Consider the following 17,742-nt stretch of genomic DNA (forward strand, 5'->3'; position numbering starts at 1 on the left):
ATCAAAAAAGGAGGGCAGAAGGGAGGAAGAACAATTATACTGAACAAACAAACCAAAGCAATTATCCAGCCACCCACTGAGCGCAGAGCTTTGAGCGCTGCTTCAAAAGGGATGTGAACTGAGAAACGGAGCTGTGGTTGCACCAGACAGCGATTTCAGAAACTTTTTCACGGGATGAGTACGCTCACAAGCCTGCTTAGAGGAGTCGAAAAGATGCTCTTGTGTCAGGTCTCCTGTGAATCTACAGCGACTCGGTTACCAGAGCCCATCTGAAGACATTTCACCCCCACTCTGGTGGTCTTGTGCTGGGCCTGCATTGAACTATACCTGACAAATGGATACTCGCTTCCCCATCAGCTCTAGTTCTTCTTATACTAGAGCACAGGTAAGACACGAAGCACCACCCAGAACTGACCCATAGCAAGCTGTGCAGAGCCCATCTGGGCAGATCGTATCTTCCAAAGATACTGCACCAAGGGGATCCCATCCCACATGCTCTCCTTGGCATGAGACCTTGACACTCTGGGTCGGTGGTCCCTCCCCTCGATTCTGGGCAGGCCTGTGACTGCAGGGGAAGTGACTGGCAACGCAAAGTCCCAGATGGTGATATGGCTCCCACCTATCTTCTCAGGGCCCTTTCCTTGGAATCAAAGTGAAATAGCACAGCGGGTAGTTGGTTACATGGTGCAAAGGAAGGAAGTAGGGCAGAGATGCAGTGGGAGAGGTGTGAGCCCAGGGCTGGGTGCTGAGACCAAAGACATCAGTGATGTCATGACAGGGGCAGGTAGGACAGAGGAGTCAACTTAACCGCAGTTTATCACTGGGCAGCACCAGATGTCAGGTCCTAAACTTCATTCATTCATTCTTGGCCTCTGGCATGGTGCTGGCCACACAGAAAGTAAGTCTAAAATTCACTCTGACTTCATTTCTCTGCACTTTCATTTACTAGAATCATATCATAGTTTATTATTTAAAATGCTGCTGGGGTTAATTTTTTTAATGTAAAATCATACAAATTTATGAGATTTATTTAATTTGTCAATTACAAAGGAGGAAGGTATTACCACCACTTCAAGGGAGAAGCTAAAGAGCAGACACATATATAATAGGTAATGCTCAAATGAATTTGCTTTTATGATGCAAGTAGATATGCAAATAGTATGCAAATAGATACAAAACTGGCTCATTCCAAAGGAAAGAGGGGTTCAATTGTACTTCCAGTGGAAAAAATTCATTTGCATGTCTAGAGAGAAGAATTATTTGCATTGGTATTATCTACCATTTACAGAATTGTAAAATAGCTTGAAGACAAGAAAGGCACAGAATATGCCATAGAATCAGCCCAAAAAGGTACTAGACAACACCTATTTTTCCCTTGAAGACACTTTAATCTTTATATCATTTCAAAGTATTTCACAATTTTCCCTATAATGTTGACAAAAGAAGTAATCCCTACCATTTCTCTTAGTTGGATTGTTAAAAGATATACCTGGAATTATATTCCTGCGCTACCGCACCTGAATTTGAGAAGTAATTGATTAGGGAGATGAGGCAGAAATTTCATCTGTCTTCTAGTTGGAAGGGGAAATATTTCAGAATCAAACCAAACCACTTCAAACCCACTCTGCGTGGAAGGAGGGTGTAAAAAATATACAGAAGATGTTGAAATGGCCCTGCTGGATCCTTGTGAGTTGGAATGAAGGCCTTAACCTTGCTTGTCCCTCCTCTCACCTCAACACCCCCCTGAGAAGGGAAAGCGAGTGTAACTAGTAGTTGAGAGAAGTTTCCTTCACCAATGCTGCCCCTGGAAAGCTTGCTCACTCTTAAGGTAACCAGTCCGCAAAGTCCTGGCGAAAGAACAGAAGGCAGACTGACACAGAAGTATTGCTTGCTGGGCATTTCCAGTCTCTGCCTGTGCCCCCGCTCTTGATGATGGGCAGAAAGGAAAGAGGAGTATCGTGCTTTAGCAAACTGGCAAAGTAAGCATAGAGCATCCTCTCGCTATCTCTAGCTTCCAGGCTCTGCAATATTATATAAGGTTTGCCTCAAGTCATGAAGAGTTCAGAGTCAAATATAATATTCCATAAAACAACTCAAAAATACTTGCACACAGAAAAGGATCAGGTTATAGAGCACAGAAATGGGCCTGGGGCAACCTTTCCAAAAGAGAACATTGTCTAAATGTAGAGACAAACTCCCTCTTCCATGAAGAAACTGAGGCTCAGAGGGGTACAAGAACTTGCTCAGAATCACATGGTAATTAGGTCCGAATCTGGTTTGTCTAGTCTCCCAGAGTTCTGTTCTTCACCACCTCACCAGCTTTTGTCAAACGTGATTCATGTGCAGAATCACCCCATACCTCTGCCTTCCTTGAATAGTCCGGCCTCACATCTATGCCTGACACAGTTTATAATATCGCCCACTTTGACTCTCAAAAGCCACCCAGTTGAGACAATAATTTGGTCTCTATCCACGGACCACTGTATCAGAACGGCCCAAGAAGCTTGTTCCAAGTGCAGACGTGTGAGCCCCGCTCCAGGTCTGGATGCCTTCTGAGGGTTGGCCCTACAATTCACTTACAGGTATTTTTTAACTGTTTTGTGAAATCCCCAGGTGAGTCTCAAGCCCTTTGAAGTTGGTAAGTCATTTGTCTATACTATTCTGCCTTCCCCAGAGACCCTACTAGGTCCTGAGAAGGTATCAGTACCCTTCCTAGATCAGAGGGATGCACCCCACCAAATAATCTCCCTGGAGTCTTAGAGAATCTGAGTGGTCTCCTGCCGGCCCACCTGCCAGGACAAACCTCCTCCAGAGCCCTGCCCTTCACATTTTTCCTGCTCTTCATTAGTCCTGACTTTGTCTGAATATGAACCATGCTAATTCAAGCACCTTAGAAGGGAAGGAAGGCGCTGTGATTCTCAACTGGGGTCACTCACCTTCTAAAACAGTAACCTAGGGGTTCCGCCTCCTGGGCACATCCCCTCCGCATCAGCCCCAGCAAACAAATGTCTCATCTTGGCTTAAAGAAGTCAGCAACAGGGCTTCCGCCCCTAAAGAAGGTTCTCTCTCATTGTTAGGAAGTTCTTGGATGCACTGTACCAAAGGGGCCCCAAATATGGATTCTTTCTATGGACTGATCATGCTGAGGGCAGTCTTGTGTACTTCCTCCTCTCAGTAGCACCAAATCGTCTTTTAATAACACCTGTTCACACTGTCAGCCATGTTTTCACTTGGGCTGCTTCTGCACCCATGTCTTCTCCTTCCATGGTGGCAGCATTGTCCCAGTTTTCCTTTGGGAGGGGGAGACCAGTACATTGACTGGGTTGTCCTTTGTATTATATCATTTTGTCACGAGTTTGTTTCAATTTCATATTAAAATGGGTCTTCTTTTCCACACTGTGAAGTCGTTCTGGACCCTCACTTGAACTTGGAGTGACTTGGACATCTCTGCCAGTGTCACTTTGAATATGATGAACTCATCCTTACGTTCCTGTCATCTATGGGCCCAGAGCCCTGACGTGGAGCCCTGGCATCCAGCAGATGCCTCTCCACCAGCTGTGAGACCGCAGGGAGGCCGCTGAGCCTCTCGCTGCTTTGAGTCGTCGCTTCTAAAAACGGGAGGGTCCTATGAATTGACGTGTGAGACCAGAAGAGGTCAAGAAGAGCTTGTCTTTGCTTTTACTCTTCCCAACTGAAATGTCTTCCCTCTCTTCTCCACGGGCCCAGCGGTCACAGGTCCTTCAGGCCCACCCCCAAGGAGCCTTCCTTAGCTCGCAGGCCACGCAAACCGCTGCCTCTCCGACTGTGGGATGCGGAGGGTCAGGGCCGGAAACCCAGCTGTCATGGGCCAATCTTGCTTCTCCTGCCCGTCTCACAGTGGAGCTTCTCCTCCCTTCCTGTGCTCACCGGGGCTGTGCCCGTCCACACCTACGCGCCACAGGGCGTGGCTCCTTGACCTGGGCTTGGGTGGGGAGGGCCAGATACCAGGGCACAGCCAGGGTGCCTCTGGGCCCGTAGCCTGCTCTCCATGAAGCCCTGAGAGCCTCAAGCCACACATTCCATGAGTGACATCACCGGGGAGAGATGACCTCACGGTCTGCATCCCAGGGTAACTACGGAAACGTGAGAACCTTTCCTACCATTTCTCTAACGGACACCAACCTGTTTGGTTGCTCCAGAGAGAGAGAGAGAGAGAGAGACAGAGACAGAGACAGAGACGATGTCGATTGACCGCATCATTTTCATTCAGTGTGACTTGACCACAGTCCCCTGGGTGAACAGCGCAGCAGGTAGGCCTAGGCTGGGCATCTGTACAGGAGGGATTGGTGTACACACAACTTCACCCTTTGGGGCTTGTCTATCATACCTGAGAACAACCATTGCTCCATGTAATGCCAGTGAGTGGCCTGGGTCCCCATCAGAGACCCACAGTGTCCTGCTCACTGCTGAGTGTTGTGGAGCAAGTGTGAGAACCAAATGGTCAGAGACAACCAAATTAGAATTTAAAGAGCCTTTATTAGCTGGCCAGCGAGCGACTGCCCACCCCTTCACAATCTGGACTTAGGTGGACAGCCCCAACCTTAGGGATTGGGGGGTTTATAAAGCATTTCAGGTGTATTCTTGTTCCTGCCGGTGGGAAGTTGGACAGAAATACAGCTTGTATAGACAAAAGTTTCCCACTATTCCCCAGGTCATTGCTCAAAGGAATAGGTCACTGCTCAAAGGAATAACAGTTAGGTTAAGTTCCTTGTTCTGCTTGGTCGGAGCATGCAACCGCGGGGTCTGGTTCCCGGGACCCAAGTTCAGCTGAGTACCCTACTGGCTGGACATCTAAGAAATACCCTTTAACATTCCCCACTGGTTTTATTTGGGGATTCAAATCCTTGAGTCCTAGGTGTTTAAAAGGCAATATTGTGACCTTAGGACCAAAACTCTTCTAGGCCCTTATGGATTGAAGTCCCTGTGTAATCCCCCTTCTTAGACTTAAGACCCTTTATTTTATAGAGGACAATGGGCGAAGGTCTCATGCTTTTCTAGCTGCTTTAAGCTGAACATGGTTGTCGTCCTACCTACCCTTGGGTCTAGGGATTTCTAATAAGAGTGGGGGTGGAGGGAAGGGTGGCCTTCCCACATTGGGAAGGATTTTGCAGAGTCCAGGTCAGTTAGCCAGTTAGCTGTCCCGGGTAGCGGCATGCTTGGTTTCCAAGGGCTGGCACTGTTGGACAAGCTGGCATCCTTGTCATGTTCTGGAGGCAACAGGGTTAAAAGACATAATTCAACCCACAGCTACTATATGACAAAAGGCAGAAATTAATTTTCAATGTCCAACATTAGGGAAAGAAATGGCTTTTTGGAGGAAGGTGTGCAGGGCATGTCACACCTGTTCAAAACCCATTTACCCACTATACTTAGCTTGGGCTGAGGGGAATATTTTAGGATTTCCCCCTCTTAGAGCTTTGGGCCTTTTTTTCCAAACCCTATACTTTACCAACCCAAACACTTAGTTCAGCCAAACCGTTGAGTCTTAGGAGGCAGCAATGCAGATGGGCTTCTTGAGTGAGGCCTATATGTAAAGACAATTACTCAGGTAATGAGATTATAGGCTTATGCCCTATGAAAACAGAAAGAACACACATGTCAATTTACACAACACAATTCACAAACCAGTCACTAAATTTAAGATGCTGTCTTATTGGGAAGACATTTAGTTGTAAGTCACTTGACATTCTTCTTGCCTATAAATTAAGCATTTCTGATAATGTCACAGACCTGGTTTAACTTTTAAATGAAAACAAGCTTTATAGACAGCTTTACTAGTTTATAATTTATTACTAAGCACTGTGATTTTCCTTGAGTCATGATTTTTCTCCTTAAGATTACCCTCCTTGTTAGTAAAGGGACTGCAGTAAGTCCAGTTTTAATTTAGCCTGTTTATTTGCATAAACACAACAAGAGCAGTGATTGATTACATATGATTTTTAAGTTTATTTTGCTGGCATTTACTTAGGGAACTTTTATGTTGACCTTTAGGTTGCCCATCAGGGCACAGAAGCTGAGCCACACACCTGCTCTTTAGCCTTGCCTGTAAACACCTGCTTTTTTCCAAGTCCTTTGGATTTTTCATTGTGCCTTAAGTTTCCTTCTAGGCATTTTTAGGAAAGCAACCTTCGCTCCTTCCCTGGAAAGATTGCCATGAACTGCGCACAACTAACCAAGGTGCCAGGCTTTTTCTCCTTCTTGGCTTTTCTTAGCTTTAAAAGTGAAGTTTAGTTCCTTAGGGCTTTCTGGTAACAACCAGAGCCTAAGCATGCCTCCTTCAGGCATGACACTCTAGTCAAAGCCTCTGGTGACAAAACCACCATTAGCAACTGGTCTTATTAGTTTTATGCAAAGGAACCTTATGTCATTTTTTACTTCTTTAGAATGATAAATACTGGAGAGTTCAGGTAAGGAGAAAAATATAAAAGCATGAAGGAAAATCCTTGTCTTTTAAAACTGCATTTTTATTCATTATACTTTGTTACTAAAACCATACGATTTTTTAGAACTTTTACAAACTTTTAACAAACTTTGTATATAGTCTTCACAAACCTTTATTTTTATGTTTTCCCTTTTTTTCTGGTTCCCTTTTTTTCATGTGAAGTTTTAAATTTCCCTGGGAAACCTTCATTTTTCCTTTCAGAGCATAAACAGAGCAATAATTCAAAACAAAGGCAGCTAGGCCGTCTCTTTTCAGTATGTCCACTGGCCTCCTAGAGAGACATGCCCTTGGCAGAGACATGTTCACTTGCCCAGGCTGGAGCACATAGCAGCCCTGAATAACCCTTCCTGGGTCCTGTGTGGCAAAAGGAATTTTTTGCCAACTGGTTTACAGACAACCTTTTCTAGGTCTTATTGGTTAAAAACAGATACAGAGAATTCCACAGTAGAACAGATGAAGGTACACTTTTATAAAATCAGAACACAAGCAGCTGAGGTTTCCTTTTCCCAGGTTTAAAACTTCCATAAATTTTCTTTTTATTATTATGACTTTTCATAGACCTTTTGCAACATTTATAAACTTTTTAAATACCCTTTGCTGTTTTAGATTTAACTATAACATGCTTTTAATATTTGTTCTTTTCTATACGATGAAGGACTATACTTAAACTTAGTATTTGGCAGCTAAAAGTTCCTAGATTTGCAGAGATATTTTGCAGCTTTTTGAAGTTCCTGCTTCTTTTTTAACTTACACTTTTGAGCTTTCCTGAGGAGTTTTTCAACTGTTTTATTTGGCCCATTTATTTACCTTTTGCAATTTCTTACAAATATCTGGCCAGTTTCTGTTACAACGGTGACTCCTATCCTACAGTATTCTTTGGATTTAGACCAGAATACTTTCTTATTTGGCCCCTGAGCGTCTGTAGGAATGCTGATGGAGCTGTATTTTAAATGCTTTGGAGACATTCGGTGCTTGGGGAATGGACTCCTTGATTCCCCTGATGATGAGGCTTTTAAGGTTTCTTATTTGGGCCCTATTCTTCGGCCTGTTATTCTATTCAGGGTCTATACTGGGAAACTTTTGTTAGGCCGGGACAATTCCCTGACAGAGAATGGCTTTTTCATATTTTTATAGCAGCCTACCTGATTATTTCTTTTCCTTTCCTATTGAAAAGGATGTTTAGAATGGACATTAGTTTTATTCATGTGTAACAACACTTTTCCTTAAGATATAGGCATGCCCCCCCTTGCTGAAGCAGCGAGGTGAGGGCCCTTTAGTTCCAGCTTTCCAGGTGTTGTTGATTGGCAGCCAAGCTGCCACTGCTGCTACTTGCACCATTTTGAAGAAAAGCGGCCTGAGTTTTAAAAGGGTCACTTTGTTTTCTCTTTCCCTGTTGGAGAGAGAGACATCCTGCTGTTTCTGTAACCTGTAGCAAGGGGATTAGATGGCCGCCTGGCTAGCAAATTTAACATTGCCCTTCCTTGCAGCTCCAGCAGGGAGTATTCAGATGCAAACTGAATTGCTAGAAGTTACCCGGGGTGGAAAGAAACGCTGCAAGCAATTTCCCTGGGGAAATTTTAAGGGGCCTGATCACTCTGTACTGTCTGTTCCCGCAGTGCCTCTGCCCGGTTGGTCGCCGGCTAGCCAGGGCTACAAGGTGGCGGGAGACAGTACAGAGGGTCCTAGGCTTTTCTGTGACAATGAAGTGTACTGCTTATATTGGCAGCCTTGGTTTTCATGTTCTCCCACCCCCCCTCCCCGCGCTTGCAGCAGCTGCTTGGGAGATAGCAGTGCGGAGCTGGAGCTACTTTTTCACGGCACCGCTCCCTCCTGCCTCGCTACTTCCCCTAGTAACCCTCTCCCTTCTGCTTGTTGTGTTTTTGCTCCCTGAGCGACACTATTTTACACTTATAATATTTATATTTAAAGTACCCCCAAAGGGGGGGCTATCTGACCCCAAAAGCAGGCTACTCTGACCTATAGAATGTTTCCAGGGTGCCAGAGTTCATGAAGGGGTTTTGTCCCCAGAACTTGGGGAAATTCCGGAAATTCTGGAGCATACAGCCAAGAACTGTGGGTGCAGGTGATTGCTACAAACATGCACTTAATTTGGATTACAATCAGGGGCGGGAACACAAGGCATGTCCCCCTTACAGTGCAGACAAACACGGGCTGGGAGCTCCCAAAGGAGGCCAAACAAATGCCCGCTGGGCCTTTCCTCTTGGCAGGCTAAAGCCCACTCAGATTCTATAGACCGAAGTGCATGGAGTCACACAAAAGGAGGAAATAACATTCACACATTCACTCAGAGGTTAAACAGTTCTACCCAGACCCCGTCTAGGCCTCTGAGACTGGGCCATCAGGGCTTCCAGTAGCTCCCGAGTGTCCGCTGAAGGCGCAGGGAATTGCTCCCAACTGGAGCTTGTGGCCACTGTCCTGCCACACGTCAGCTAGACACACGGGACTGCGCGGAGCCCCGGGGGCTCACCGAAGGCGGCACTGCTTTACAGAGGCATCACGGTGGGTGAAGAAGATAGATTCTAACAAAGAAGCTAGTGGGGTTTTGGTGCAGCTTGACCAATGTTATAGGGAACAGACAAGACGACACTTAAGACAGACAAACCTGTGGTCACCGGCCACCGTCATGATCCGGGACTGGGTCTCGGAGGTAACGCCACATCCGGCCCTCCCTTGAGACCCCCCCGGTTCACCCCTGTTCTAACCCAAGGATTCCTTTCCCTCGGAATCCAAGTCCTTACCGGTAAGAATCCGAACAGCTCTATGTAGTCAATCAGGATACGGAGGGCACCCGTCCGCCAGCGTCTCACTCAGGGTTGAGGAACGTCTCACAGAGATGTCCCCCTGAGGTGGGCCTGGCAGCGGGCCCATCTCATGACCCGTGCCTAGCCAAGGCTGGGGATCTCGCTGGGGCCTCCAAATGTGGTGGAGCAAATGCGAGAACCAAACGGTCGGAGACAACCAAATTAGAATTTAAAGAGCCTTTATTAGCTGGCCAGCGAGCGACTGCCCAACCCTCCACAAGCTGGACTTAGGTGGACAGCCCCAACCTTAGGGATTGGGGGGGTTTATAAAGCATTTCAGGTGCATTCTTGTTCCTGCAGGTGGGAACTTGGACAGAAATACAGCTTGTATAGACAAAAGTTTTCCACTATTCCCCAGGTCATTGCTCAAAGGAATAGGTCACTGCTCAAAGGAATAACAGTTAGGTTAAGTTCTTTGTTCTGCTTGGTCGGAGCATGCAACCGTGGGGGTCTGGTTCCCGGGACCCAAGTTCAGCTGATTACCCTACTGGCTGGACATCAAACAAATACCCTTTAACACTGAGGACAAGTGCAATGTCATACCTGGGCAAGTGTTCAGAGAGGTTTTCATCTTACTGATGTAGCCTCCCTCTTTGGGCTACAAGATAATTCCTTTCAAACCCTTTACTGGTTGGCCTCTTAGCAAAGTCAAGTACATTTTCATCGGCTCATGATAAATAAAGAAGTTTGAAGAATAAGTTTGAACTGTTCTTTCAAACCCAGTCACCTTCACTGTGCTGTCATGTAGACATCCACAGGAGTCCTCTCAGATACATCCCAGACTGAGCTCTGAGTACTGGGGGGAATGGGGGCGCTTGATCCATGGGAAGAACAAAAGACCCAAGGGAGTGATGAAGTAATTCTGAGACTGAGGGCTGAGGAAATGGTCTCCCAGAAGACTGTTGGGTTGATGGAAGCCCAGACTTGGTATCCAGAATCCGGTTCTGAGAGGCCTGGTCACTCTGCCCCACCATTTGGCCTTTTTCTAATCTAGATAAAAATATCAAGCCCTGGCTGCTGTGGCTCAGTGGATTGAGTGTCGACCTGCAAGCCAAGTGTCACTGGTTCGATTTCCAGTCAGGGCACATGACTAGGTTGCATGTCAGGTCCCCAGTTGGGGGCGTGAGTGAGAGGCAACCACACAGTGATGTTTCTCTCCCTCTCTTTCTCCTTTCCCCTCTCTTTAAAAATAAAATAAATAAACAAACAAATAAATAAATTATTTAAAAAATATCAAAGGACTAGAGTTGAGTGTGGTTGATAAAACCAGCATGAACTGGGCTTGAGAGGAGTTGCCAAGGTGAAAGTTGTTCTGACACTGGTGTGTATTAAATTATTTTTTCCCCAAAGTTTGGAAGAAATTTTCTTAAAGCCTCAGAAGTGACAGGCTCTAAGAAATCATTTCTCTGTTGTGGGAGAGATTGGGGGGCACCCAGATTGCAATTATTTCCGGGTTCTGTTTTCTCCGGGAATGGGGGAGATATTCTGGTCTGCTGCTGCCCTAGGCCCCCAGCACCCCCTCTCTAGGGGACGTGAAGTGACGTGCCGGGGTGCCAAGCAGCTGAGAGGGCTTCAGCAAGAGCCTGGGAGAGACACGGGAGAGGGGACGTCCCGGCAGGACAACATACAGCACAAGTGAGGGGTCGGTTCTGATCTCTTTCCAACAGGTGTGCCTCGCATCTATGGCTCTACACCTGGTCACTACCATGTCCCCTACCTAAGGAGTGGAGACACCCAGGTGGGCTGGCATGGAGAGACATATTCCCTGGTTGGTGGATATCGATGCTATGGGGACCCTCCTTTGGCCACCCCAGCAAAGAAGCCAGCCAGACGAGCCCTCAAGAGATGTCATCCCGAGGAAGACTCGGACGAAGAACTCGGTTGCCCCAGTCCCAAACGTCAGCGGCTGGAGCACGGGTACAAGGAGCTGAGCCACCAGAAGCTCCCCCCAGCGCACGGGGTGGCGGACAAGCCAGCCAGACGGGCCATGAAGAGACGCCATCCCGAGGAAGACTCGGACGAAGAACTCGGCTGCCCCAGTCCCAAACGTCAGCGGCTGGAGCACGGGTACAAGGAGCTGAGCCACCAGAAGCTCCCCCCAGCCGAGGGGGTGGCGGAGAAGCCAGCCAGACGGGCCATGAAGAGACGCCATCCCGAGGAAGACTCGGACGAAGAACTCGGCTGCCCCAGTCCCAAACGTCAGCGGCTGGAGCACGGGTACAAGGAGCTGAGCCACCAGAAGCTCCCCCCAGCCGAGGGGGTGGCGGAGAAGCCAGCCAGACGGGCCATGAAGAGACGCCATCCCGAGGAAGACTCGGACGAAGAACTCGGCTGCCCCAGTCCCAAACGTCAGCGGCTGGAGCGCGGGGCAAACATCTGAGCCCGCACAAGCTTGCTGGCTGAGGCACTCTGCACAAGGGACAAAAGTTTCATGGCCCAGGACACCCAATGTCCCTTCTCTCAGTCACCCCTGTGCTCACCGCTGGCGATCACAACCTGAGCCATTGCGTCTGAGCCTTCCTCAGCCAGCTCCTTCCACCTTGACATCCCTGGGCAAGGAGCCTCAGACACCGAGGTTCCCACGGGAGACACCGCTGGCCGTCCCAGGGCTGAAGCCGGCCGGGCAGGAAGCCTTGTGCTTCTCTGGTCATCCTCGACACCTCCTGCTTGGGCAGAAGAAACACCAGCCTGCCCTCTGAGTCCAGCAGAATCCAGCAGCAGAGAGTGCAGGGGGGCCTTAGCAGGGCCCCCCCGGTCTACCAGATGGACTCCTGCCCCCCGTCATTGCCAGCGGCCACCAACACAAACTAGGAGACTCCTTGAAGCCGTCTGTGGTAATTCGGGGAGCCTCCAGCGGGCGTCTCGGGAGCAGAATAGGGAGACTTAGGGAGGGTCTAGTTACACAAGGTGGTCAGGGAAGGCTCCTCTGAGGAGGCGCATGTTCAGTGCAGACGTGAGTGATGGGCCACGTGAGGAGCTGGGGGGAAGAGCATTCCTGGAGGGTCAGGTGGCAAATGCAAAGACCCTGAGGCAGCAATGCGGCCGGCCTGATCCAGGACCCCCAGAAAAGCCAGGTGAGGGCAGGAGGGGGGAGAGAGTGAAGACCTGACGGGGGAGGTAGCAGAGACTACATGGGCCCTGTCACCCAGGGAGAGGAGTATGGATCTTGTCTTAAGTGGCCCGGGAGGCCTGGGTGGGCTTAGAACAGGGTGGTGGCGTGGTGTGAGGGACAAGATGCAGAGGCCATTCGGACTGCCGTGGGCCGTGGCAGGGCGGTGCTGGCTGGTAGCAGTGGGCGTCTCTGCAGGTAAGGCGACAGGCAGGCCTGGGGAGTGGGGGGCGTGGGGGAGGGGCGATATCAGCAGACAAGGACGAGCCATGGTTTGGGGGGCACTGTCAGCAGCTTGTGGCCCTTGGGCGGGGCTGCAGTCACCCTGCCTGTGGACAGCACACTTGTCCTCAGGGGCCACTGCAGGGAGACTGTTGTGGCTCCTCCCCCGACACACACCCTCAGGCCAGGGAAGGTCCTGGTCACATAAGGACTTTTCCGAAGCTGGGTTAGAGGACGGAGGCACACGCACTGGGGACCCCCAAAAGTTCCCAATGGGAATCTCAGTTAACCTACAAAAGACAGCTAATGCATCTTCCCTCACTGACCACCCCACTGCCCACCCCTGGAGACGGGATCCCTCCTGTCTGGGTCTCATACGTGCTGTGACCAAGGCTGACATTGGCTACTGGCACTCAGGCGGGTCGGCAGTGCCCAGACACGAGGCACACAGACTCAGACACACGCGGGGAGCTCAGGAAAAGGAGAGACTCCCAGCACCCCCACCAGGCCCACTGAACACACTTTAGGGCGGGCTCTGGACATGTGCACTTTGAAGAGCTTCCCATAGCTACCAGTTTGTAGGGACCACAAGGGACAGAGAAACATGGGAAATGACACCATGGGATGCAGCCAGCAAATTTCACAACAAAACTAACAGACAAAGAATGTGATTTTGTTCACAAATAGATTACAGGGAAGAACCTTTCATCAAGACGGCAGAGTAGGTAAGTGCTGTGCTCACCCCCCGCACCACACCCCCCGGTACCACCTCAAAATTACACCTAAACTGCAGAACAACACCCCTCGGGAATGGCCTGAAGACCAGCTGAACACAAGTCCTATACAGTGAAGGACACTCAGAAGAAGCCACGAGGAAACGCAGGTAGGAGGGCTGGCGATGCGGAAGGCACGGGCCCCACACCCACCGTGTGGCACTTAAGAGACCATGGGGGGTATGCGGGCTGCAGGGGTCCCCTTGGCAGGAGCGATGATGAGTAAGGGGTCCCAGACCCACTGATGCTCCTCAGCCCAGGGTCCCAGTTGCTTGCTGCAGCCTCAGTTTCCCCTTAAGGGGCCCGTGCAGGGATTTACTCACCGGCACACTCAGTTGCTCTGAGCTCCAGTGTTGGGGCAGGAGCTTGGAGAGTGTCAGGGACATACAGGGAGGAACCACATGGTCTGGCTTCAGAGTCAGGGCTGGGGAGCAGCTTTCTCCCACACAGAAGTGCCAGCAGAAGCCATTGTTTTGTCCTTGATCCTCCCCTCACCCAGCTTGCACACCTATCAATAACTTCTATCAATGTAAATGGTTGAAATGCTCCAATCTAAAGACTACTTTCCATTGATACACAAATGAATAAAGAAATATATACAATGGAATATTTCTCAGCCATAAAAAAGAACAAAACCCATTTGGGACAATAGGGATGGATAAACCGAGAGGACATTATGCTAAGTGACACAAGTCACACAGACGAAGACAAGTACCATGTAACCTACTTACATTTAGGATCTAAAACACAAAAGAAATGAACAGACCGAACAGAGACAAACTCACAGATACAGAACCAATTGATGATTCCCGATGCGAGAGCTTTGGGGAGAAGGTGGAAAAAGGTGAAGGGATTAATAATTAAGAAACTGCCAGTTATGAAATTAGTCAGGGAGATATAATGCGCATCATGTGAAATAGAGCCAATAATATTCTAATAACTGTGAATGGGGTCAGATGGGCACTAGACTTTCGGGGAAGACCGGTTTGTAAGATTGAATGTCTCATCGCTGTGCTGCACACCTGAAACTAACATAACATTATGGGACAACTCTAATTGAAAAGTAAGGAATTGCTGTATTTTAAAGAATTGCAGGGAAGAAAAAAAGAAGAGCAATCCATGAATTAAGAGTTATAACCACCAAATGCAATGCGGGGTGGAGGGTTTCTATCTTCAATATAATTCAAATCAATTATTTAAAAGTGTGGCAGTCAGAGAAATTTAAACCTGATAGGTAACTTAAGAAATGAAGGAAGCGTTGTTGACTTTTTGAGGTGCCATAATAGTACGGTGGTGAAGAGTTTGTATTTATTTTTATTTTTTTGGATATGATGGACATATAAGTTTCAGGTATGCAACATAATGATTCTATATTTGCATATATAGTATTCCCTCCCTTATCTCGGGTATTACGTTCTAGAGCCCCCGCGATAGGTGAGAATCTGCGAAGTAGGAACCTTACATTTATTGTAGCATTTATATATAGTTTAAGGCTTTATAAACCCTTCCCACACACTTATAAACCATTCCCAGTCCCTTATTAACCTTTCCCACTCCCTTATTAACCTTTTTCACACTTTTATAAACACTACTTATGTCCTTAAACATATTCTACACTCTTAAACCTACGTAACTTTAACAACATATGTATACAGTACTGCAAAATCCTGCGATATAGTGAAAATTCACGATAAATAATTAAATATAATATTTTTAAAAATCCCGTAATACAGGGAGGCCGTGATAAGTGAACCGCGATATAGAGGGGGACTGATGTATTGCAAAATGATCACATCTGTCACCATACATAGTTACCACATTTTTTTCTTTATGATGAGAACTTTTAAGATTTACTCTCTTTGGCAACTTTTAACTATACAATACATATTATTAACTATAGTCACCTTGCTGTACATTACATCCCCATGACTCATTTATTACCGGAAGTTTGTACCTTTTAACCCTCTCACCTTTTTTTCCCACTCCTACCCCTCTGGCAACCACCGATAATTTCTCTGTGTCTATGAGCTCATTTTTCGTTTTCATTTTTAGAATCCAGATATAAATTATATCGTGTGATATTTGTCTTTCTCTGTCTGACTTCTACCGCTTAGCATAATGCTCTCAAGATTCACCAATGTTGCCACAAATGGCAAGATTTCCTTCTCTTTATTTCTGAATAATATTCCACTGTGTGTGTGTGTGTGTGTGTGTGTGTGTGTACATCACATTTTCTTTATCCATTCATCTATTGATAGATACCTGGCTTGTTTCCATATCTGAGCTGTGGTAAATAATGCTGCAATGAACACAAATGGGTATATGTATCTTTTCAAATTAGTTTTTGTTTTCTTTGGCTAAATGCCCAGGAGTGGAATTTCTGGGTCATATATGAAGAGCATAGGCTTTGAAGTTTGTGCTTCCTGGGTTCACACCTGTCACTCATTAACAGTGTGGCTTTGAGCTAAAAGCCACACCTCTCAGAGCTAAGACGGATTGGTTCCTGGAACTGTAGATTTTGTTAGGTGTGATGATGACACTGTTGGTGTATAACCAAATGTCTTTTCTTCTCCTCCCTCCTTTTCTTTGACATATAAACTGAGCAATTTGGGGATCAGGAAACGATAGGATGTTTGGGATTTGTTTTACGATATATTACAATCGGAGAAGGAGGTGGCAGTGCTTGGCAGGAGGAGGGCACGTGTCACAAGGTCCAGCACAGCACTGGCAATGGCGGAAGCAGGGCGACGAGTCGGCGGAGGGGGTAATCTTTGTGCTCTCCAGACGTTTATGTAAGTTGGAAAATTTTTATACTGAGAGTCAATAAACAAAAAACAATGAGGCTTTCATTGCCCATATCCTAACAAACATCACCCAGACATAGGATGCGCTTTTCATAATTGCTCCTCTGGCAATTTATTTTGATTCTCTGGGTAGGTTCCAGCTCTCATCCATCATCTTCTCTCGACTCTGGCAGGGAATATTCTCTTTAACAGGGATTGCCAGGCCCTGTGCTAGGGAAGCTATTGTTTCGGATTCTACACCCACATTTTTAAAGTGACCACTCTCCTCCTTGGAGTAACTTGAATACAGGAGTTTCATTTGAAGGTACTGTCCGCCTCTGTCTCACTCCTTCGCGGGGCTGTTAGGGTTAATGTTTTCCCCAAGGGGGAAACAGCATTGGGAGGAACAGCAGAACCCTATCTGGAAAAGCAAGGCTGCATGAAGGAAAGACAGGCAGGGTGAAGGGTGTAAAGTAAGGTCAGCAGTTTGTCAGATGCGAGGAATAAAAAAGAGAGATGAATGATCACTATTTATCATGGCATTAACAGCTAGAGGAAGGAACTATGGGAATTAAGAGCAAGGAAGAGAAAAAGAAAAAGAACTGGGAAGAAAATTGGGATGAAAGAGGGAGGAGGGGGAGGGGAGTCTGAGAAATTGCAGGGTGAGGGTGGGGTGATTGCCTCAATACTGAGCACAAACACCAAAATTTGCCCATTTCTGGTTTTGATTAAGAACAAATATAAATGCACACCTATTTATCTGTCGTGTTGTGATCACGCAGGTAGCGAGGCACTCCCTTAAGAGCCTGGAAGGCCCAAAGCCGTGCACAGAAGCTGCCCACCCTAGAAATGAGCCCCAAGTTGAGCAGGGAGCTGCCCAGCTGACCACCTTTTCTTCCCCACAGCTCCCTGGGACTGAGCGCATGGGAGGAGATGGCCCGAGTCTCCCACAGAGGCCTCAGCGCCCAGAGGGTCGCCGCGTGGCAGCGCACAGGGACGGACAAGGTGAACTCGCAGGTGGGGGGGGCGTGCCCAACCCCGAGGCCAGGCCCGAGACCCCAGGGCCGACAGTGCAGTGCCGCCCTCCGCCGCCAGGGGGCAGCGCCGCCTGCAGGCGCGACGACAACGGTACCTGCTCCCCTCTTGGCGGCGGGGGCGGAGGCCGGCCCGCGGCGCCCTCGCTCATTGGCCGGGGCTCGGGCGCTGCCATGTTGGCGGAAGCGGTGCCTCCTGTGCGGTGGGAATCGGTCGTGGCTGCGGCCGTCGCGTCGGTGGGCGCAGCCTCCTGCTTCTTCCCCTCGCTGGTGTCTCGGCGCTGAGAGGCGGCGGCCGGCGGGATGGAGAAGAGTAGGATGAACCTGCCCAAGGGGCCGGACACGCTCTGCTTCGACAAGGACGAGTTCATGAAGGTGCGCGCCGGGCCCCGATCCCCGGAGCCGGGCCGTGGGGAGCCTGCCCTCCGTTACCCGCCGGGGCCTCTGGTCGGGCTTCGCCTGCCCTGGTGCCCTCGGCGGGGGCCTCACTGCACTCCCCAGGGAGTTTGTTGGCCTCA

The 17,742-nt window shown here is 48.4% G+C and overlaps 1 protein-coding gene across 1 annotated transcript in view; it reads left to right on the forward strand.

The window, feature by feature from the left end:
- The first annotated feature begins 17,389 nt into the window (after positions 1-17,389).
- COG2 (component of oligomeric golgi complex 2) overlaps positions 17,390-17,742 on the forward strand; it is a 34,505-nt gene continuing 34,152 nt past the window's right edge. Inside the window, exon 1 of the mRNA XM_090263171.1 lies at positions 17,390-17,599. Within this exon, the coding sequence (XP_090119297.1) occupies positions 17,528-17,599 (72 nt within the window). The 5' untranslated portion in view covers positions 17,390-17,527. The remainder of the gene's footprint in view (positions 17,600-17,742) is intronic.

The sequence above is a fragment of the Furipterus horrens genome, unplaced genomic scaffold (assembly GCF_987537825.1).
Source record: "Furipterus horrens unplaced genomic scaffold, mFurHor1.1.pri manual_scaffold_15, whole genome shotgun sequence".
Lineage (NCBI taxonomy): Eukaryota > Metazoa > Chordata > Mammalia > Chiroptera > Furipteridae > Furipterus > Furipterus horrens.